The 23,921-nt window shown below is 35.2% G+C and overlaps 1 protein-coding gene across 1 annotated transcript in view; it reads left to right on the forward strand.

Moving 5' to 3' along the window:
* The window catches only part of LOC136039241 (ecto-NOX disulfide-thiol exchanger 2-like), a 30,930-nt gene that overhangs the window by 1,009 nt on the left and 6,000 nt on the right, over window positions 1–23,921 (forward strand). The window contains exons 2-4 of the mRNA XM_065722794.1: window positions 6,596–6,826; window positions 8,745–8,885; window positions 11,940–12,080. Coding sequence (XP_065578866.1) covers window positions 6,596–6,826; window positions 8,745–8,885; window positions 11,940–12,080 — 513 coding nt within the window. The remainder of the gene's footprint in view (window positions 1–6,595; window positions 6,827–8,744; window positions 8,886–11,939; window positions 12,081–23,921) is intronic.

Here is a 23,921-nt window from a genome sequence, read left to right on the forward strand (position 1 = left end):
TTTTTTATGAAAATAAGTAAAAATGAGCCTATATCTTTAAAAGTTATCTTGCAAAGTAAAACATAATTAGGCCCACAGGTTTATTGCAATTTTTTTTTACCCGTAGAATAGTAAATTATTCAACAACAAATAACCCAGTGAACGATCTGTTTGGTGTAAAAAGCAAGGATTTTTTTTGTCTAGCCAACATTAACCAATGCGTAAGGTTGTTTTGATTTATAAAGGATATCGACTTTTATAACTCTGGTAAGGAACACCACTTGGGCCACTGGCATCTGTTCACGGAAATGTTGGGAGGGGGTAGAATGTATTTTTTTTAAATCCAGGAGGGGGTATTTTTTCGACTTCTTTCAATGAAAATATCCAAAAAAGGTATTTTTCAATGAAAATACTAAAAAGAAACTTTTCAAAATCTAAGTGGTGATTAAGCCCTTCCCTTCCCCCTTGAATAAGCGTCAATGACCTGGGGAATGGTTGTGAACCAATTCTCCACACAAAACTAGCACACTTAAGGGGAGACAAATTATATAATCTCCTAAGGAAGACATTCCTTCCCCTCTTTAAATAAAAATTGAAATGGTATAATGAAAAGGTTTCTCCCTTTCAACTCGGTATAAGGGTAGAAACACTTTAGAGGTTTTTACGCCAGAAATTTGAAGTTAGGTTTCTTTGAACTTCCGAACTGTAATTTATTAAAGAATTTCTGGCGTAAGGTTTTTACACCAGAAATTTGAAGTTAGGTTTCTTTGAACTTCCGAACTATAATTTATTAAAGAATCGTTTGCTTTAATTAATAATTAATCCGAGGGGTGTCTACTTTCGGTAATCACATACACCTGGTGGCATGTGTCAAGCGTGGCAGGAGTGTTCCGAGTGTGGTAAAAGAGTTTTAAGCGTGGCAAGACTATGTGGTACACCGGACATTCTAAGATGTACACCGGGTGGCGGAAAATAAGTTCTCTTTCGAACTAGTCAAGGTTAAAAAGGATAATAGTTAATAACCTGAGACATCGCTCCTCTCAATCAGAGCCCCTCCAGCCGAGGGGACGGGGGCAGTTACCCCAGGCGCCGTGGCTGGGGGGGGCAGGGGTATTGCCCACTTTGATCCAAATTTTCTCTTTGATTTGTTTTTTTTTGCTTATATTTGAGTCGGGAGGGAGAGCGTTGTAATTAATCTCGTCCATGAAAGACAGGACGAATTTATTTCGTCCCGGGCACGACCAAGTCTAAGAATTGCTTTGCTGTCAACCTCATGCTTATAGATGTTTGAGTAGGCCTATAGTTTGTACTCTACTTAAAATAAATACAGTTTAACGTATTCTTGTTCAAATATTTATCAATCAAAATAAAATGAGAATTTTGAATAAAAAAGGAAACATCTCTACTTGTGGCAAATCTATTATTTTTTTTTTTTGCATTCTTTTAAAATAGGGTACCACCTATAGTCAGTGTTCTACTCTCAGATTGATAATATTTGCAACCAGAGGTATCACTGCCCAAGACTGCAGGGTAGAAACAGTGGGGGGCAAAAATCTTACGTATTCAACTTTTTCGATGATTTGGTAATCCTCTTATCCTACCTTCCTCATGCGTGATGCCAACTTTTTGCAAAATTTCAGAGTTCTCTATTTATTATATTAGAGGTCTGTACTATAAATAGCGTCTACTATTTAAAACAAGAGCTAAGAGCTCTTATGGCAATTGTGACGTGGTAAGAAGAGCTAAGAGCCAAGAGATCATATGGTATGAGCTCTAGCAAATTCTATGAATCAGTAGATTGATTTAAAAGGAAAATAAGAGGCTTAATGCCGGTCAGGATTTAAAATAAGAGCTCTGAGTCACCGTGTCCTTCTAGATATCAAAATTCATTAAGATCCGATCACCCACTCGTATGTTATAAATACCTAATTGTTTCTAATTTTTCCTGTCCCTTTTGGCCCCCAGATGGTCAAATCTGGGAAAACGACTTTATTAAGTCAATTTGTGCAGCTCCCTGACACGCCTACCACTTTTCATTGTCCTAGCACGTCCAGAAGCACCAAACTCGCCAAATCACTGAACCCCTTCCCCCAACTCCCCCAAAGAGAGTGAATCCAGCACGGTTCCGTCAATCAGGTATCAAGGACATTTGCTTATTCTATCCACCAAGCTTAATCCCGATTCCTCCACTCCAAGTTTTTTCCAAGATTTCCCCCTCCAACTCCCCCCAATGTCAAAAGATCTGGTCGGGATTTTAAATAAGAGCTCTGAGACATGAATTCCTTCTAAATATCAAATTTCATTAAGATCCGATCACCTATTCGTAAAATAAAAATACCCAATTTTCACGTTTTCCAAGGATTCCGGTTTCCCCCTCCAACTTCCCCCAATGTCACAGGATCTGGTCGGAATTTAAAATTAGAGCTATAAAGCGCAAGATCCTTCTAAATATCAAATTTCAGTAAGATCTGGTCACCCTTTCGTAAGTTACAAATACCTCAATTTTCAAAATTAACCCCCCCCCCAACTCCACCAAAGAGAGCAGATCCGGTCCGGTTATGTCAGTCACGTGTCTTAGACAGGTTTTTATTCTTCCCATCCAGTTTCATCCTCATCTCACCTTACTATTAGAAAATATTTAAGTATTTTCTAAGATTTCCGGTTCCCTCCAACTGCCCCCCCCCCAATTACGCTGGATCCGGTTGAGATTTAAAATAAGAGATCCGAGTCACGAGGTCCTTCTAAATATGAAGTTTCATGAAGATCCGATCACTCCTTCGTAAGTTAAAAATACGTCATTTTTTTCTAATTTTTCAGAATTAACTCCCCCCCCCCAATAGAGCGGATCCGTTCCAATTATGTAAATCACGTATCTAAGACTTCTGCTTATTTTTCTCACCAAGTTTCATTTCGATCCCTCCAATCTAAGCGTTTTTCATTATTTTAGGTTCCCCCATCCCAAACTCCCCCCAATGGCACCAGATCCGGTCGGGACTTAAAATAAGAGCTTTGAGACACGATATCCTTCTAAATATCAAATTTCATTGAGATCCGATCACCCGTTCGTAAGTTAAAAATACCTCATTTTTTCTAATTTTTCAGAATTAATCCCCCCCCAACTACCCTAAAAAGAGCGGATCCATTCCGGTTATGTCAATCATATATCTAGGACTTGTGCTTATTTTTCCCACCAATTTTCATCCCGATCCCTCCACTCTAAGTGTTTTCCAAGTTTTAGGTTTTCCCCTCCCAACTCCCCCCCCCCAAATGTCACCACATCTGTTCGGGATTTAAAATAAGAGCTTTGAGACACGATATCCTTCTAAATATCAGATTTCATTGAGATCCGATCACCCGTTCGTAAGTTAAAAATACCTCATTTCTTCTAATTTTTCAGAATTAACCCCCCCCCCCCACAACTACCCCAAAGAGAGCGGATCCTTTCCGGTTATGTCAATCATGTATCTAGGACTTGTGCTTATTTTTCCCACCAAGTTTCATCCCGATCCCTCCACTCTAAGTGTTTTCCAAGATTTTAAGTTTCCCCCTCCCAACTCCCCCCAATATCACCAGATCCGGTCGGGATTTAAAATAAGAGCTCTGAGACACGATGTCCTTCCAAACATCAAATTTCATTAAGATCTGATCAACCTTTCGTAGGTTAAAAATAGTTCAATTTTTCTATTTTTTCCGAAATAACGGGCCCCCACTCCCCTCCCCCAGATGGTCAATTCGGGAAAACGACTATTTCTAATTTAATATGGTCTGGTCCCTGATACGCCTGCCAAATTTTGTCGTCCTAGCTTACCTGGAAGTGCCTAAAGTAGCAAAACCGGGACCGACAGACCGACATAATTTGCGATTGCTATATGTCACTTGGTTAATACCAAGTGCCATAAAAACGGTTATAGAACCATGTAAGGTCATGCTCATAGATAGATAGAAAAACATCTATCATTAGATATCATCTAATATTGTAGAAACCTCTACAATCTGATGAGGCTACAGCTATATCTAATGATAGAGGTTTTTCTCAGTGGGCGAGGGAGGCTATAGAAATTAAAAAACATATATTTGCTAATCTTTCAATAAATAGAGACACAGGGAATTTAAATATTGACCTAATTTATGATTGTCTTTTGAAAAATGAACCAATAGTCAATAAGGGAATTGAAATTTTACACAATCACCAGGGGACAAGATTACCCACTAGACCAAAAAGAGTTGCTTCAATATTAGCTTACAAGAGGATTATTTCGCAACAGAATAATTAACTAAGTTTCAATTTTCATAATTTTTCCTCAGTTGCTCTTTGATGTTTATCATTGAAGTACCTCGAATAGCTTCTTTTCCCTACGTGGATAAGTAGCGACAATTGTATTTATTATTATTGGTGGTGGTTTTTATTTGTTTTTAGTTTAGTTTTCTTTTATCTTGTGCTGAGGACGCCTTGTTTGGATACAGGCGAAATATCCGCATTGTTTTAGTCTTTCCTCTCTACTGGCCGCCGTCTCGTTTGATGTTTTTTTGTAGAGTTTTATCTCTCTTTGTTGTTTATTGTCATGTTTTTCAAAGAAAAGTAAAGAGCTCCATTGAGCCAAAAAGGAGCAGAAATAAAGTGAAATAATCTTCCAAGCGTAAAATTACCATAAATCGACATCAATGAATAAATGAATCCAAAAAGAAAAGAAATAAATAAGTTAAAACTTTGGGCAATGTTGAGGAGTATGTTAAAATATTAAGGCCGAAGATATTAAGTTAAAACTCTCTGGACATGCTGAGGGGGTGTTCAAATGACGTAGGAGAGCTACCAGCCCCCTCCTGTGCCGATTTTAGCTACCCTTCCCCAAAGACATCTGATCAAAATTTTGAAACAGCCTTCGTGTTCAAAATAGTTTAAAGGTGAGATAATTATTCCTACGGGGATGACATAATCTCTCAAAGTCTCTAGGACAGGGACAAGTTGTGCAAGCTAGTCAATTATATATATGTTAATTTAAAAGAAACTTTTTTCCACAAAGCATGTTTTTCAAAGAAAAGTAAAGAGCTCCATTAAGCCAAAAAGGAACAGAAATAAAGTGAAATAATCTTCCAAGCGTAAAACTACCATAAACCGACATCAATGAATAAATGAATTTCAAAAAGAAAAGAAATTACAGTAAACGACCAAGTGAAACTCAAATAAATTATAAATAAGTTAAAATAAAATAAAATAAAATAAATAGTATACATAGTACTATTTATACTAGTACTATTTATAATAGTATAAATAGTATATAAATAGTATAATTAAATAAAATAAATAAAATAAATAGTATTAAATAAAATTTAATAATTTAATTATTAAAATCAAATAAATTAAAATAAATAGCCGTATCAAACTCAAAACGAGCAAAAATTAACATGAGTAGGGCTGAAAAACCCCATACCTTCTCAAGACCAGAACATAATTTGCATTTTACTAAAAAAAAAGAATGACCGTGGACCGTCAGTTTAATACACTGATACAGACATTTATTCCTTAAAGTTTTAATTTTTTTATTTATTAAAGTAAAAGAAAGTGAAAATATTTAAAATGTAGTTTTTTTTTATCCATCCTAGTGTTCTAGATTCTAGTATTATTAAACATTCTAGAATTCTAAAAAATAAAACTGTTTTGGTTGTCTGTGAAAAGCAGTAAGAGCAAAAGTTCTTAGTAGAATGAATCTTCAAAATAGCTTTGTTTTCAAACAATTTATACGCAGAGTGAATTCTTTAGGCTTGATAAGGTAAAAGGAGGAGTAAAGAAGACGGCACTTACAGTCCCCAACAGTTAACTTAATTTTTGGTCTGTCTAATTAATAAATGGCGCTGCATCATAATTTGTCGTACCTCCGAAATTAGGATATATATATATATATATATATATATATATATATATATATATATATATATATATATATATATATATATATATATATATATATATATATATATATGGCGCTGTTAATTATTCATTTATTTTGAATTGTGTTTCTAATAGAGCGGATTTTTTAAAAAATAGCCACATGGTAATTTAACTCTCACCTTTAAACTATTTTGATTTTTGGATACTTTATATATATATATATATATATATATATATATATATATATATATATATATCCTAATTTCGGAGGTTCGACAAATTATGATGCAGCGCCATTTATTTTGAATTGTGTTTCTAATAGAGCGGATTTTTTAAAAAATAGCCACATGGTAAACATGAATTCTATAATTGTTTAGTTCATTAATTTTTTTTTGTTGGGGACCTTACAGTCCCCAACAGTGGTGCTGGTCTCTTTTTTATTCCCCATCATCCAGGAAGTGCAATAGGGGGGGGGGCAGACATCCTGTGCTTTCGTACACCCTTCCTGTTTACCTTCCCCAGGTTTCTCTAGACATTCATTTAGAATTGGGTCGACTCTGGCTGAGCTTAAACAGCCACACCACACCACATTCAAATAATCAGGAAACCAGGACTCGACTCTGTCCTCGAGGACAAAGGATTTCACTGTCTCTACGTCTTAAACACACTGGTTATTTTATGTTCCGTGTTGTTCTTTTTTATGGTATAATAGATCTTTCTTTTTTTCAGTCAGCGCATAAAGTTGAGTTTGCTGAATTCCAACGGCGCTATGTTCTCAATTATTATCCAAACTCTCTTAAGCAGCCAATGACACAAATCCCGAATTCAAGCCCTGGCTCCTGTTTTATACAGTCTTCAGGAGACGAAACAATGCAACTATTGTCAGGCGGACACTTCAGCAATGCACAACAAGTGGAATGCAGTGTAACGCCTTATCAAGCTTACTTTCCTTCGTATTTGGTATTTTGATTTTTAGATACTTTTTTTTATTATTATATATATATATATATATATATATATATATATATATATATATATATATATATATATATCCTAATTTCGGAGGTTCGACAAATTATGATGCAGTGCCATTTATTTTGAATTGTGTTTCTAATAGAGCGGATTTTTTTAAAAATAGCCACATGGTAAAGATGAATTCTATAATTGTTTAATTCATTAAATTTTTTTTTTTTGCAATGTGTTAATATTTGTGATTTGGTAAATTTTATCATATTTAGTTTACCTATTGTTGCTAAAAAGAGGGATATATTAACAGGATAAGCTTTTTTTGGTGTTACTTGGTTGTTTTACATTTGCTGGTTTTTTTTTTTCATAGGCATGTATTTTGGGGGTGATACCTGACACGGGGATGCCATGGATATTCTGTGGTAGCCACAACACTTGGCTGTGTAGAGAATTTAAAGTAGCGAAACCCTATAGGCCAGTGTATTCTCCTGATGAGCCCTTGTGTTGGGTCGTTGCCTCTGAATTATTTGTCTTTATTATTTTTTCTATTGTTTGGTAAATGACGACTAATACTTATTGACGACATGACTGCCTGTCCATGGATTACTCTTTATGGTTGATTGTGTTTGGCTATGCTGTTTGACCTATGTGATTGTATGGATGAGTAGGGTTAAGGCCTCATTCAAGTGCTGGTCTATATTAATCACTAATTTAGGAAAACAGTCTTCATTTTCTCCTTCTGTCTCTTTTTTTTTTTTTTAGGCCTTTGTGCTGTTGCATTGGTGATTTCTCTTTTCATTATATATATATATATATATATATATATATATATATATATATATATATATATATATATATATATATATATATATATATATATATATATATATATATATATATATCTTTTCAACGTAAATTATAAGTTATATTGAAAAAGAATTATTTAGGGTTTGGATTGGAGACATAAATCAGTCAATTCTTTTGACTAATGTCGCCCTAGTGTCACAAATACTTAAGCTGGGGATAAGCGTCAGTAGAGAGACTCATTCAACTCAACCGCTCTGAGTCGGGAGAGCTCAAGGTTAAGTGAATTCCTAAGCAACGTCTGAATTTCAGATGGTAAGGCGGAAAAACACCTGGTCCGACTGGAAGTACAAGTAAGTAGGTAATTAGGATATGTGCATAGCCAACGTAACTGCTGACGATTTCTAGGCATTAATCTTGTCAAGGGTAAATACTTAGGATAAGTAATTGATTTGAAAAATATTGCCTTTTTTAGATTGTTTTTTGCGATAATTATTCTATGTAATTTTGATGGTAACTTATAGATGGCAATCATTATTAGTTTTCCGTTCAGACCAGCTTGAGTGTCTACCAATCAGTTTCTTGTAGGCTTGCGATTTCTTCTCAATTCATAAATTTAATGATTATAACGATTAATTATTATGATGATTGTTACAATGATAAAATTCAAGTAGCATAAATTTTAGTTATTCACAACAGCCCAGCCAAACAAAAACTGTTAACCTAGGTCTTCAGCACCGAGCCCAATATCATTTTTATCGTAATGACGTAAATCAAATAGTTAATTTTTTTAATTCAAAACCTAATTTACAGCTCCAAGCTTAATTTTTATTTTTGATAATTGTGATGATGAATTATTGGGATTGTTATTTCGATGATGAGAGTCAAGGTATGTCTTTTTTTTGGTAGGTGCTAATGTCCTTTTTTGTGGGAAAATCTGAGCGTAAAAATCATTACATAAGATTGGTTGCATAAGCTTATGATTATGTACATTATGCTTGTTATCTTTTTCCAATGTTTTCAGCTTAAACGTAAGTTATCTGCTCCCTTTCGGTGCTGGTTGTTTTATTAAGTTAACTTGTTAAGGCTCATCTGTATTTTCCGCTAGGAATCTCAAAGTGACCCCAACACTAGTCCGAGCAGTGTCAAGATTGAAACGCATGACTTGGAAATTTCTGACTCCGAGGATTCTGGTTGGAAAAAAAGGTCAAAAAGTGAAGCTTCTCCATCTGGCAGCGGTACAACCTTGGTGAGTAAACAGAAAGGATTAAAAAGAGCTAAAACTGGAATATTTAGAATCTTATTCAAAAAATGTTTCATACGAAGGAATCAGTGACACACAAGCTCAGCCTAACCGTCATCAAAAAATTTTCTTTGTTGGTTAATAGCTATTTTTCCCTAAAAAGCGTGAGGGGATGTCCTAATGAATTTAAAACTTTGCAGCTCATCGAGTTGAATTTGCCTGTAATTTGCGCAAAAGGAGGAAATACCACCAAAAAGTGAAGTCACATTGATGAAATTTACACATTTGATTTTAGCCTGTTAAAGAATCTCATTAATAAAGATATTTCAACTCCTTTTGAATACTTAAAACCTCAAAAAAGTGTCTTTAGGTCCTCATTTCCAAATTTACTATGAGTCCTGCTTTAAATGAATAGGCCGAACATTTAGATGAGCATAGATTCAATCTCTAAACTTTCCCGTTTTGAAATAATATATAAAGGAATCCATGTAGGCGCACTCTGTGAGTGCTGAGGGGATGAAAACTCCCCTCCTATTGCAGAAACTATAGTTTACCTGCGCACACTATGAGTGCTGGGGGGATGGAAACTCCCCTCCTATTGCAGAAACTATAGTTTACCTGCGCACACTATGAGTGCTGGGGGGATGGAAACTCCCCTCCTATTGCAGAAACTATAGTTTACCTGCGCACACTATGAGTGCTGGGGGGATGGAAACTCCCCTCCTATTGCAGAAACTATAGTTTACCTAGGAACATTTTATTTTATTCTGAAAAGTAAAAAATGAGCCCTATTTTTCGAATTGCTGTTATTTAAATTTAATACATAAAGCTGTTTAGGAAGAGGCAATAGCCCCCTCCTATTTAAAATAACACTGGATATGGTTTTAAAACCAGTAAAATTAAATGTTTTTTCAATGAAAGTAAAGAACAACGCTAAAACTGCAAATGGATATAGATCGTCCTTATTTAAGGAAGTGAACCACACACCCATCAGCCCTTGGTGTTTACACTGAAGTTTTACTTTGTTACCTATACTCCAAGGAGCTAATGTTCTAACTAAAGGGCGAATGGAGTGGCATAAAGGGTACTTTTGTCATACCTTGAGAATTAATGGGCTTGTTAATGCACCTTTGCTTTTAACACTAAAATTTACAGTTACAGAGTATCTTGAAAAGCAACTGGTAATGATGACATTTACAGTTAACCACTAATTATATTTGCTATTGTTAAAATGCCTTCAGTTAAGCACCATGCACTTAAAGCATAAAGAAGAGGAGACTAGGAGCGAAGTGGGCCTCTTATATAGAATTGTTCCTGTTCTTTTCAATTGAATGTCGCATTTTATTTAAAGTAAATGGTTTTTGAAAATAACTATTAATGATAAAAGAACGGTTTTCCTCATGAAAATACTATAGTAAGTTTAAAGTAGATCAAACACCAAGGTGTATGCCCTGTGACAAGTTAGTAGCATCCTTCCGGAAGCCTAGGATATTTTTGGAAAGAAAACAATTCTGAGATATTTTCGACTGAAGCTTCGCTTTGTTAATCTTCTTCTGCTGCTCGTGGATTGGGATCGGAATTAACACAATTAGTATTAGATATATAAATATTTTATGCAAAAAAAGTCACTTTCGGCCATGACAAAAAAAAAAGAAAACATTTACGCACAAAATCATAACACCTAAAATCGTAACACACATAACAACAATGAAACATAGAAAAATGTTTCAAAAAATAACACAACAGTTACAAGAACACAATAAGGTTCATAATACCGTAAAACTAACATAATTATACATAATGTCGCACACATAATAAATAGATATTTACTGCTTTAAAGCCACATGGGCCATGGCTACAAAAGTGACAAACAGAGAAAACAACTCACACACATTCAACAATGCTTCCAACACCCCCCCCCCCTGACAAAAATTTACTATAGCACTAAATTTTTCTGTTTTCGACTTACTTTCAGCAGGTTTGAATGTGTATTAAATGTCAATGTTTATGAAATATCTAATTCTCGTCGTCCAGCCTTTGTAGAATTTAAGGTGGGTCCTTGCACTTTTGATTTTTTTTTTTTTCGTGTGTGCTCAAAATCTAGCATCAGCCAGGTTCTGGAGAGTGAATTGGTTTTTTAATCAATTTAAAAAATAACTAGAAATAGTTATAAATCACTAGGGGTGACAACCCTGGATGAGATGTCGCCTTTCTGAAAAAAAAACAAAAAAAACACGACTATAAAATGACAACATTTCTTTTGCCAAATCTGTTGTTTAAGCATTGGATATAGAATTACTTAATTACATAAATATAAAATTACTTAAACACAAAAAAATTACTTGAATTACTTAAATACAAAAAATTACTTAGATTACTTAAGATTACTTAGATTACTTAGATTACTTAAATACAAAAAATTTGTGGGAATGAAGTGTCCTAAAGACTATAATGGCTAAATGTATGTCTTACATGAAAAATGCCTAGTATGTTTGGTTTGCCTTACAAGATTGTCATAGTTCTACTTGAATGATGTATAGTTCTCTGTAAGTTCTTTAAGTAATTATATCATATATATCATATTTTTATTAAAAAGTTCAGTTTCCAAAATCCTATAGGCGAAGGAGTTACGGAAAAATAAATTGTAAAGGTTTATTGATTCAGATTAATTTCTAGAAGGTTTAGAATTCATGACTGGGCTTAAATTTGTACAGTGTTTGCATTTAAAGTCGTAAGTGTACATGTCAGTCCTTTTTTGTTGGAGGGGGGTATTGAAATGTCGAACTATCCAGAGGAAGTTCTAAAGATTTACTAAAGTAGAATTTTAATTAACTATTTATTTAAGTATTTGGGACTGAGACAGATTCTACATCCCAACATTAATTTGCGTCAATGCTCTAATAATCATACGAACTGTAAAGCCCCCTAGAAGGAGATGGAGATAATTTTGAACTGTTTGAAGCGAAAATTTTTTCATAGAATTAGTTCGTAACAAACTCCATTTCTCAAAATATCTTTTTGTTGCAAAGTCTTGTTTTAACCCCCTTTGATTTGTTTTAGGAGGATAGAGAGGCCCTGAAATTCCAGTTAGATGCATACAAAACTGAAGTTTCTGTTATTCAGAGAGAAATGAAGGCTGAAATTGAAAGTAAAGACCGTCAACTTCTTCTTCTTCAGCAAACCTTGCAGAACCTTCAGAAAGTAAGTATCCTTACATGACTCCTCAGCTGAAACTAAATAAACCCATTATGTGTCAAATTGTTTTTTTCAGGCTTGTGTATTTCATAAAAGTACGTTTCAATTCAAAGCATGGAGAGTAACGCCAAGTGTTAAAACCATGTTTTGACCAAGATGGGCCCAAAGCCGTACAGAGGCCCCCTTCAGTTGGAGGTCCCAGGGACTTCTTGCTGTCCGGTTCTAAGCCGGCTTAAGCGCTTTGGTATAAATCTGATAAGATATGCTTGTCCTATCCTTTATTGGTTTAGGGACCATTGCTTTTTCTGAGGTCAAAATGATTTCAATGATTTATAGAACATGAAAATCGGAGCTTGGAACGTTATGACGTTAAAAATGACTATCATATCGACATTTTGACTGACGAATTCAGATGATTCCAACTGGACTTATTAGGAGTTTCAGAAAATCATATCCCAGGAATAGGAAGCATGAAATTAGTTGATATAGGATGACAAAGAAAAATAGTTTTTAAATGTAAACACTACTAAAGAAAAGAATAAAAAACGGGTTTACATAACATTCTGTTGTCTGCCTGACATAATTTCAGTTGATATAATGTTGAAGGGGAAGGAGAGGGGGCATAAAAACAGGTCAGTTAAACGAAAATGTACAGTTGTCAAATTTCCATCTATCACTGAAAAAAAGATTATATTTTTCCAAATTGACTTTGTTTTAGAACTCTTGAATTAGTTTAATTAAGAAAAAATGCTTATGTTTACGGTTTAACATACCTTCACAAAAACTAACAACTTAAGTAACCATTTAACAACACTTTAGAATAATAATAGGTTATTATTTATTATAGGTTATTATAAAAATAATATATATATATATATATATATATATATAAATATATATATATATAATATCATATATATAAATATAATATATATAATATATAATATAATATAAATATAAAATATAATATATATATAATAATATATATATAACTCAGGCAGGAAGGATAGGGTACATAGAGAGGGAGTAGCGCTCATGATGAATAAGGCTAAATCTCTCTTGTGGTCAGGGTAAAATATTGATTAAGCCCCCCTCCCCATTGTCTCTTCAAAACTTTCAAAAGTTTTAACAAATTTTTCATTTATTACCAAGTTTTTCATTTTGCTTAAATAGGACTTTGCTTACTTTATATGGGAAAGATATAGCCCTGTCCTGCATTGGTTTAGGGACCATTGCTTTTCCTGAGGCCAAAATGATTTCAATGATTTAAAGGATATGAAAATTACAACTTGGAACGTTACGATATTAAAAATAACTATCTTGTTTTAATCATTGTATTGTCTTGCATAAATAATAGAATGTTAATCGCTCATTTTTATGACTGTAAAGTGCAGGGTATCAGTCATACTAGCGTATGCCCCTGTAGATTTGACTGACGGAGATGGTAGTGACACAGACAAAAGGTATGTAATACGAGTCTGTTGATTTTTGAATTGAAATCAAGTTGCTATCAAGCCATGGCTAATCATAAGCAAAGAGCGATGTGGGCACAATGTATTTTTTCTTTATTTTTTTTTTTATCTCAGACCAGAGTAATTCGTATCGAAGGAGTCGTAGAAACTTCGAAAAGGGCTCATTCGATTGGAAATTGAAAGGACTAGTACCCTTTTTAATAGTCAAAAGTGATTGGAGGGCAACAAGCCCCCCTCCCCCAGACGCCCATAAATTTCAAATCACATCTAATCAAAATTTTAATATGGCTATTTTGTTCAGAATAGTTGAAAGGGGTCTGGAAATTATTTCTTTGAGGATGACAACCCCCCCACAGTCTTCAGTGCAAGGGTTGTAACTCCGGAGGGGGCTCATTGGAAATCAGATGTTCTAGTGCCCTTTTTAATTCAAATTGATCGGGAGCAGCCACCCCCCCCCCCAGCCATATTTTTCACAAATGCATCCGATAGAAAATTTGAGATAGCTATTTGTTAAAAAATAGTCCAAAGATCATATAATAAGGCCTTTGGGGTTCACAGAATTTCCCAGAGTCTGGGGCAAGAGTTGTAAGCTATGCCCTAGGGGCATCTAAGGTTTTTATGGAAGAGATGGTCGTGTGAACTTTAGAAGAGGCTCATTTGATTTAAAATTTATCCCCCTCCCCCTCCCTGACATCGTCTGTTCCTGAAACGCGTTCAAATGAAATTGTGAGATAGTCATTTTGTTACCAATAGTCCAAAAATCATATAACAATGTTTTTAGGATAGATACAATCCCCCAGAGCCCATGGGCAAGGGTTTTAAGTTATACTCCGGGGCATTTGAGGTTTTTACGGAACGGGTGGTTGTATAATATTTGGATCGGATTGAGCTGGTTTGATTGGAAGCTGGAAGATTTAGTGCCCTTTTTAAGAGTCAAAAGTGAATGGATGGCAATCAGCCTCCCCCCTCCACGCCTATCATTCCCCAAAACATATCTGATTGAAATTTTGAGAGAGCTATTTTGTTCAGCGTTGTTGAAAGGTTCAGTAATTATGTCTTTGGAGATGTCAACCTCCCTTCAGTTCTCAAGACAAAGACTGTAAGTTAGGCAATTCATTCATTGTTTACACACAGTAGCCTATATGTTATTGACAAAGTATGCATGTTTGAACTTTACTTTCCAAGAAGACGAAGGGTACAACTAACACCACTACTACTACCACACCGCTCCATTTACAATATTGAGGGGAAATTTTGAACTAAATTAAAAGACGCTATGTGCATGCACACTGTCAAACTAACGTTTCTCAAGAATTGATTTGGGTATTAAGCTGGAACTTTCAGAGAATGCTTAAAAGGGAAGATGATCTCACCAAAAGGCAATAATAATTAATAATAATTTATTTGTTACCCGCTTGTTTTGACAAATTAAGCGGAGTAAAAACATTAAGGAAAGAAAAACGAAATAACACAAACAATACAATTAATACAGTCTAATCAAAGGGTGGTAAGGGCCCAAGCGTTGACAGGCCTCAGCACCTAATCTAGCATAAAGTTTTTTTATAAACGAAAATAATATCAGTGGCACAAAATTTTCTGATAATCTTCTGATTTCTATAAGAACGCGGCAGATATAATAAATATTTACAATAACGAAAATACATAACTCTTATACCCTGCAAATCTTGATTATTAAACAACGGGTGCAAACCGGAAAGAAACAATACAGAATGATCGCAATATGTAGAATAAAGTCTGGATAAAGCCTTTCGTGAAAATCTGCCTCGGTTCGGGACAATTTTCGCGTACCCTTTTTTAAGTTTACTTTTAATATCATTTAGCCCACAAGATCGAAAAGCCGATAAAGATGAACAAATACTAATACCAAGCCACCGAATCGAAGAAACGAGCTTAACTGAAAAATAACCACAATCAAGATCACTACTTTGATGCTTAGCATTAAAAACTAAATATTCACATTTTTCAGTATTAAGTTTGAGGCCGATTTCCTCAAAATACTTAGAAACAAGCTGGGTCGACTTAATTAGGCTAGATTTAGTGCGGCTGATCAAAAGTAAATCATCTGCATATGCAATATACGAAAGATTAGTTAGGCCTAAAAAAGATGATGGATTAATACGTGGCAAAACAGAATAAAGACAAGCATTAAAAAGATAAGGGGATAAGACTCCTCCTTGCCTAAGACCAGAACGGATGGGGATATTACCAACGTAGGTGTCACCTGACTTGAGTCGAACATATGAATTAGCGTACCAAAAACGAAGAGTTGATATAATAGACACATTTGCACCAAGTTGGATTAAAGAATACCAAAGTTGGCTATGACAAATTGAATCAAAAGCTTTTGAAACATCGAGTGCACAAAAATGAACCTCAAAACCATTTTTATGTGCTTCAAGTAATAGCGAAACTATAGCACGATGAGCATGTTGGCATCCTATATACGGCTTAAAGCCAAACTGATTAGACATATAATCTACATTAGACAGGAGATCAGGGAGCAAAACATATTCAGATACTTTACTTAAAGTACAAGCAACCGTAATAGGCCTATACGAAGCGCAACTAGTTGGGTCCTTACCACGTTTCAAAATTGACGTAATGTTACCAACTAAAAAAGAATCAGGGACTAAAGAAGAGCATAAACACATCTGAAAAAGTAACTGCAAGTGATAAACTAATTCCTCCGAATCGGTGTTGAGGTGAAAAGCACTGATCCCGTCTATATCATAAGATTTCGATTTAAGTCTCTCTACACTTCTTTTGACACGGTCAACACTAACGGGAGGTACATGACCTTGAATGATTTTGTTAGGCAACAGATTAGAACAGAGCTTGGCAAAACGAAAATGATCCGCATATATCACTTTATCGAAAATGTTACTATAATGATTGATCCATGATACATTAGGGATTCGGTCAGCCGTAGGCGATCTATCAAACTTCGCGACATTAATCACTTTTTTCCACTGGCTAGGAGACTTAGGAAATTCAGCACCATTGTACCTAATTTTTCGAAGATAACGTTTAAAATCAAGCTTTGTTCTTTGTTTAATATCGAAAACATTACCCCTTAAGGGGCGGTCGCAAGCTATCCAAATTTTTAGCCACAACTTAGCCCGATTTTTTATTGTTTTGAGCTCTGGGTCATTCTTCCAAATTGAACTTCTTGTTTTTGCTCTAAAGCGACATAGGGGAACAGCTACTTCTTCAGACCTCTTTAAGCACGATACAATGTGGCTATAATAAATATTAAGCTGAATTCTGGCTTGTGGGGACCCAACGCTTGTACACAACAGATTAAAAGGGACTTTAATCGTTGATAGAAGGCTAACAAGCGTAGAAAAATAAAGAGGCCAGTCAGCTTTGTTCCATTCTCGTTTAGAAATCCATTTTCTAGAATTGGGACGAAGGTTCTTCTCCGTAGTAGCATTAAGGGTAACAGTGAGGGATAGGGGGAGATGGTCGTAATCACGCTCATCCTGATCAACATGGACTTCGCGACAGATGAGACCAGAAGAAACGATACAATGGTCAATGTCTGAAAGTGAGCCACTATTATGGATATAGGAATGGGAGGCATCTTTCTTCAAAATTTTGTAACTATTCGGTAAGGAATCTAACAGAAGCACAATCCGCACTGATGAAGAGTTAATGTTACAGTTCAGATCACCGATTAATAACCAATCCAGTCCATTACTCTCAATGCCATTCAAAAGACTTTTTATTAATGCGCAAAATTTTGTAAATTTAGTTAAACTTCGGAGGGATTTCTGGTCGCAGGGGAGATAAACATTAATGAGGACAAGGTTGGCAAGACGAATAGCAATATAACAATCACTCTCGTGATAGCATAAAGGGGGTGGTGAAAACAGCGTCTTTTTTATTAAACATGCTAGGCCACCTGATGGTCTGCCAGAGGTTTTGCGTGCACTTTTAGAAAAAAACTGAGTGTTCGTTACTTCTCTGTAGGGAGTTTAAGCTCTCTAAAGGTAGGAGATGCTCCTGGAGGAATAAAACATCAAAAATTTTCTAATTTCTGATCTAAAGAAACGTCTTTATCCTTAGTACCGTTAATATTGAACGAACATATAGTGAAATTAGTCTTAGCACTCATTTTCTAGCATAGGACGATCGTTTCGACAGAAGTTCACGAAGAATTCGGCATTTCATTGAAAATGACACATGATTGCCTTGACAGTTCGCACATTTTGGTGTAGCCTGGCACGGAGAATCAGGCGAGGATTCATGTTGCCCTGCGCAACGGGAGCAGCATTTTTCTTTATCACAATTTGATTTTAAGTGATTTGGTGATTGGCAATTATAACAGCATTTGGGTGGGCGTTGGTATTCGTAAACTCGATATATCTCATACCCAATCTTTATACCAAGTCGAAGTGCATTAGCGAGCGCAACAGCGTTTTCAAAAAACACTCTAACAGCCAAAGAATTGCCTATTCGTTTCGCATGAGTAATATTATTGCAATCAATTAACATTTCCTCATCAAAATTGGTCGGTATACCTTTAATGATTCCAATATATTTCGTTTCTTTTACTTTGACGTCACAATCTCTCATTACAGTTGGAACGGCATTGCAAAAGTTCCTTGCAGCAATCTTGTCAATTCGTACCACTAGCTTATCGCCAGAGGGCTTAATGCTGTGAATACCTTTATGACCTGGAATAGAGTCTATTATTTCGCGACGCTTGGCAGGATTGTCTTGCAGGCAAAGACAAATTTTCGCTGTCGCATTTCTGGAAGATTTCCATCATGTCCTTAAGGTGACGGTAATTAGCTTGATCGCCTTGGCGTCTTTGCACATATAATGTGCAAAGACGCCATAATAGACTTCTCATCGAAAAACCCAACAGCATGGTTAGCAACAACTTCATCACTTACTCCTTTTTTAAGATTTGATTGCACGAAATTCAACACCGACGAATGTACATTTTCCGTCATAATGGTATAACCAACAAATATGGACAATTAGCCAAAGTCCAAAATCAAATCAGTTTTTTACTCACCATGCTGTCAAACAGCTGTCACATCCGATTAAATTAGTTTCAAAATAATCCTTTTCAAAGTAACTGAATTCGTTATTTTCGTCACACTAAAGTAGACCGGTTTTACTCACAGTTCATAAATATCCAATTCAAACCAAATCCTTTTACTTTGAACTCCGAATCAATATAATCCAGTTATTTGAGATGTTCTCACTCTGAAAGCTATGTTACTACTATACGCACACACCTGCTAATACTACTGTTACTGCTACTACTACTACTTCTTCTACTGCAACTGCTTGTAAGGTTAAAAGCATTGAGATGAAAGTTTGAAGAAGTATATGAAGATACAGGTTATCAAAAGGGCATATCAGCAATGTCACAGCAATGGCTAAATGTATTAAGTGGAAGCTTCCAAGACTTGATACGAGGGATGTTCTACTGACCGAAAGGCAATATGTTAATGCTATTAATATCATTTGCACTTAACTGAAAACAAAATACGTTTAAATGTTTTCACTTTTTTACTTTCACAAATAAAAAAATTATCAAAACTTTAAGGAATAGATTCCATTATATGCCAATTAAACTGACAATCCACGGTCATTCGTTTTTTGTTTTTGTTTTTCAGTAAAGCGCAAATTATGTTCTGGTCTTGAGAAGGCATAGGGGTTATCAGCCCTGCTCATATTATTAATTTCTGCTCGTCTTGAGTTTGATACGGCTATTTATTTTAATTTCCGGTTTTAAGTTTTGTTTATTTATTGATAGTGATTTGGGGTAGTTCTACGCTTGGAAAATTAATTGACTTTATCTCTGCTCAGTTTTAGCTTAATGAAGCTCATTACTTTTCTTTGAAAAACTTGTTTTTTGGAAAAAGTTTTTTAAATTAATTGGAGAAAAATCTGAGAAAGATAGTCTGACAAATTACTCATTCATACCTTTGAGTCAGGTGAATTTTACTCTTGCAGTTACAGGAACCAATAGACAGGGTCCCAGGTGCTATATACAGTGTTTCTACTAGGACGCTTTCGCGCCCATGTCGGTAGAAAAAGGGGTAGATGGTATCCAAGCCTAGGTAAATTTGGTGTAGGAAAAGAAAACAGTAACGGCTACAGACTGGTGCAATTTTGTGGGTATAACAATACAGTTTAACCAATACAGTATTTCGTCATAAAATGGCCCATAAGTTAACATGGTATTCAAATGATGGTAAGACAGTTAACCTTACTGATTATGTTATAGTAAACCGAAGACTAGCAGGATCAATACAACATACTAGGGTATATGGGATGCTGTTATTGATATTAAAAGTAAAGATCGCCATCTAGTTGTGCTTAGCGTTGATCTAAAGCTGAAATTCTGGAAGGGTAACTACTTTCCGGGAAGGTGTGACATTAGTAGGCTCTAGGATGGGAATTTGAGAGAAACTTTCCAGGAACAGTTGAATACTAAACTGGAGAGATTGAAATTCGAGAATGTAGAAGATAGATGGAATAATTTTAGGAAAATAATTTGTGAAGTTACTGATGGTGTCTTAGGGAAGAAACCTAAGAACGCAGCTAAGAATAGTAGTGAAAATGCGTTATTTTTAATAGAGAAAAGGGCGTGCACAAGAATTATCTGATAGATCGTATGTAAGTAAGATGAATGTAAAGAAAGTGGAGAAAGTATTAAAATATGAACTAAGAAGCTGTGAAGTGGAGATCATGGATAAAATTGCCGAGGATCTGGAATATGCAGCCAGACCGCATAATAGTAAAATATTGGACTGGTATGCTAATAAATTGAGAAGGAGTATTCAATCAGGACTTGTCCCAGTTAAAGATAATTAGTTATAAGAAAAGAGTTAAAGAGAGACGAGCACATTTTGAGAATGTGCTAAACTTAAATAGAGCTACAGTAAAAGATATAAAGGTAAATGAAAAATTTGTGACACTTTGAATGTGAAGGAAGATTTATATTGTGAGAAGAATTAGTGACAGTACTAATGGGTAAAAAATAAATACAAATAATAGCTTCTGGTAGTGCGGTAAATGAGTTTCTCAAATATGGTGGCTATGAGGTTAGAAATAAGCTACTGAAGATTGTGAATATGATTTTTGAAAAAGGACAAGCCCCTCACGATTTTAGGAAGACCCTAATTAAACTTCCTGTATAAGAAAGCGGATAAGAGTGAATGTGGTAATTATAGAGGCACTATTCTGGTTTCTGTAGGTAGCGAATTACTTAATATGATGATAATTTCTAGACTTAGAGATGCTGTAGACAAAGTTTTAAGAGAAAAAAAGGTAGAGGATATGTCGACTAAATTTTCACTCTTAGTTTAAAAATTGAGGAGTGCCTGAATCATTAAAGACCTTTAGGTCTCAGTTTTATAGATTATGGGCAAGCGTTAAGTTCAGGTTGTAGAAGAGCTTTAGCGAGAGTCTTATCCTTGTATGGTATACCAGACAAATACATTAAAGTGATTAGTGCTATTTATGGATTAACAGTGTCGCGGTTAAAGTAGGAGACTAATTGTATTGTATTGTATTAAATCAGGATTTCAAGCAGGATTGTGTTCTGTGCCCATATGTATGGATCATTTTGATGGACTTTGCCTTAAGTAGCACAGGAAAAGCAATGGGAGAACATGGAATCATTTGGGGGAAGAAATACTTTCCTGGAATTAGACTGTGCTGATGATTTAAGCATCCTGGATGAGAATGTGAGCAAATGAATGACCTGAAAGAGGTTTTGCGAGTTCAGGTTGCTAAAATAGGCTTGAAAATTATTGTTAGAAGACTAAGTCGCTAAAGCTGAAAATAATTGATCTAATGAAAAGATCAATCATGTGGACAGCTTTACTTACCTTGGTTGCATTATTAGGATAGACAGTGGGTGCCGTGGAGATGTAAAAGTAGAATAGCCAGGGCTCAGGGTGTTTTTTTTTTCACAGTTGAAAAAAGTTTGGAAGAATAGGAAGACAAGTCTATGAACCATGTTTAGAATATTTTATGCTACATTCATTACAGTGGTCAAATAAGGTTCTAAAGCATTGCCGCTCCGAAAAACAGAGGAAGATTTGCTAGATGTTTTCCAGAGAAATTGTCTACGGATTATTTTGTGTACCCGACTGACCATATTTCAAACAGTAGGCTGTACGAAGTGTGGTTCAATCCTGCTTTCTAGGGCTATAAGGAGAGAAAAGCTGAGATGGCTTGGGCACGTTCTGCAGTTGAAGGGCGACAGATTGCCAAAGATTATCCTTTGTGGTCAACTGTCTAGGATTAAACGGAAAGAAGGTCATCCTTGGCTGGGGCGGGAGGATGTCGTAAAAAAAATTTAAGGGAAGTTGGAACTTCCAAAAGAAAATTTAAGGAAAATGGGAGTGTGTTAACTGTGTTGGCCTCAGGCGGCTTGGTGCTGCGGTGAGTTGTTTTTAGTAGAAGTAGTAGTAGTAGGAGGAAAAAATACTAATTTACCGAATGGAAATGCAAACAATAGCTTCCTGACATTCATTCCAAATAAAACGGAAATTTTATCGGTAAGGTATACCTCCTCATACAAGAATTACCTCTATTGATTTGACTTTTTAATGTTAATCTGTACCTTAGTTTGAAAAACTTATTTTTCATTCACTTCCTGTTACTTTTTAATGCCATATTGAGTGCTGTCCTGGATGTGAGGGGAGGGGGTTTTGTCCCCTCATACTCCGCTCTTTACATTAAAGTTTAGCTTTTTCATGAGTTTACTTCAAGAAGAAGTTTCTTAAACACTTTGAAAGTTTCAGCAGCCGTTCTCAAGATTTTGCAGGTGTGCTATAATTTCCTCTCCCACTTGGATTTTGAAAAATATGTTCTTGTATTTTCATTGAAAAAATCGAAAAATTACCCCCTCCTCCTATATTTTCGTGAATTTGTGCCCCTCCCCTCTAAACATTTCTTTCTGCAAACTTTTTTTTTATTGAAATTAACACCTTGAGAAATCAATGGATTCCTAAGAACAGTCACAATTTGATGTAGCCGCCTCTTACGCTTGATTAAATAAAAAAAAAAAACTAATTTTTTTAGCTGAAAGTAAGGAGCGACATTAAAACTTAAAACGAACAGAAATTACTCCGTATATGAAATGGGTTGTCCCTTCCACAATCCCTCACTCTTTACGCTAAAGCTTTTAATTGTTTTAAAAAGTAGAATTGTGGCAAAAAGTCAAACTTTAGCGTAAAGAGCGAGGGATTGTGGAGGGGACAACCCATTTCATATACGGAGTAATTTCTGTTCGTTTTAAGTTTTAATGTCGCTCCTTACTTTCAGCTAAAAAAATTAGTTTTTTTTTATTTAATTTCTGAACGTTTTTGAATTAATGCATGTTTGGTTTTGGCTCTCCGCACATAAATTATTAAAATGAAATTTGAATATTAATTCCTTTTTTGGCTAAATGGCTTTCTCTTAGTTTTGATCAGATGATTTTCAGAAATAAGGGGTGAGGAAGGAGGCCTAGTTGCCCTGTAATTTTTCGGTTACTTAAAAAGGCAACTAAAACTTTTAATTTTAACGAACGTTTTTATTAGTAAAAAATATGCGTAACTTAAGAATTAACTTACGTAACAAACTTTCATAGCCTTATATTTTTATTATGTATACGAGGGGGTTTGTACCCTCGTTAATACCTCGCTCTTTACACTAAATCGTAAGTTTTGTCCCAATTCTTTAAGAATGACCCCTGAATCAGAAAGGCCGTAGAATAAATAGTTGAAATTACTAAAAATACTTAAGCATAAAGAGCAAGGTGTTTATCTCCTCCTAAATACCTCGCTCTTTATGCTAAAGTATTTTTAGAACCCCTCATATGCGTAATAATCTCTGTTCGTTTTAAGTTTCAATGCTACTTCTTCCTTTCATTTGAAAAAACGTTTTCATGTTTATTTTTCATTGTTTTCTTATAGTAATGCTAGAGAATCCTGCGCCCTTTTCATTGAATTTTTCTTCCCCCATGACAGATTCCTCCAAGGAAAGATCCTCCAACAAGGCCCCCTCTCCTCAGCCCCACCCCCAAATAAAATAAAATCCCCCTGAAAACGTCTGTACACTTCCCAATAACCATTACTATATGTAAACACTGGTCAAAGTTTGTAACTTGCAGCCCCTCCCCCAGGGATTGTGGGGGAGTAAGTCATCCCCAAAGACATAGTTATTGTGGTTTTCGACTATGCTGAACAAAATGGCTATCTCAAAATTTTGATCCGTTGACTTTGGGAAAAAAATGAGCGTGGGAGGGGGCCTAGATGCCCTCCAAATTTTTTGGTCACTTAAATAGGGGACCAGAACTTTTCATTTCCGTTAGAATGAGCCCTCTTGCGACATT

The sequence above is a fragment of the Artemia franciscana genome, chromosome 19 (assembly GCF_032884065.1).
Source record: "Artemia franciscana chromosome 19, ASM3288406v1, whole genome shotgun sequence".
Taxonomy (NCBI): Eukaryota; Metazoa; Arthropoda; class Branchiopoda; order Anostraca; family Artemiidae; genus Artemia; species Artemia franciscana.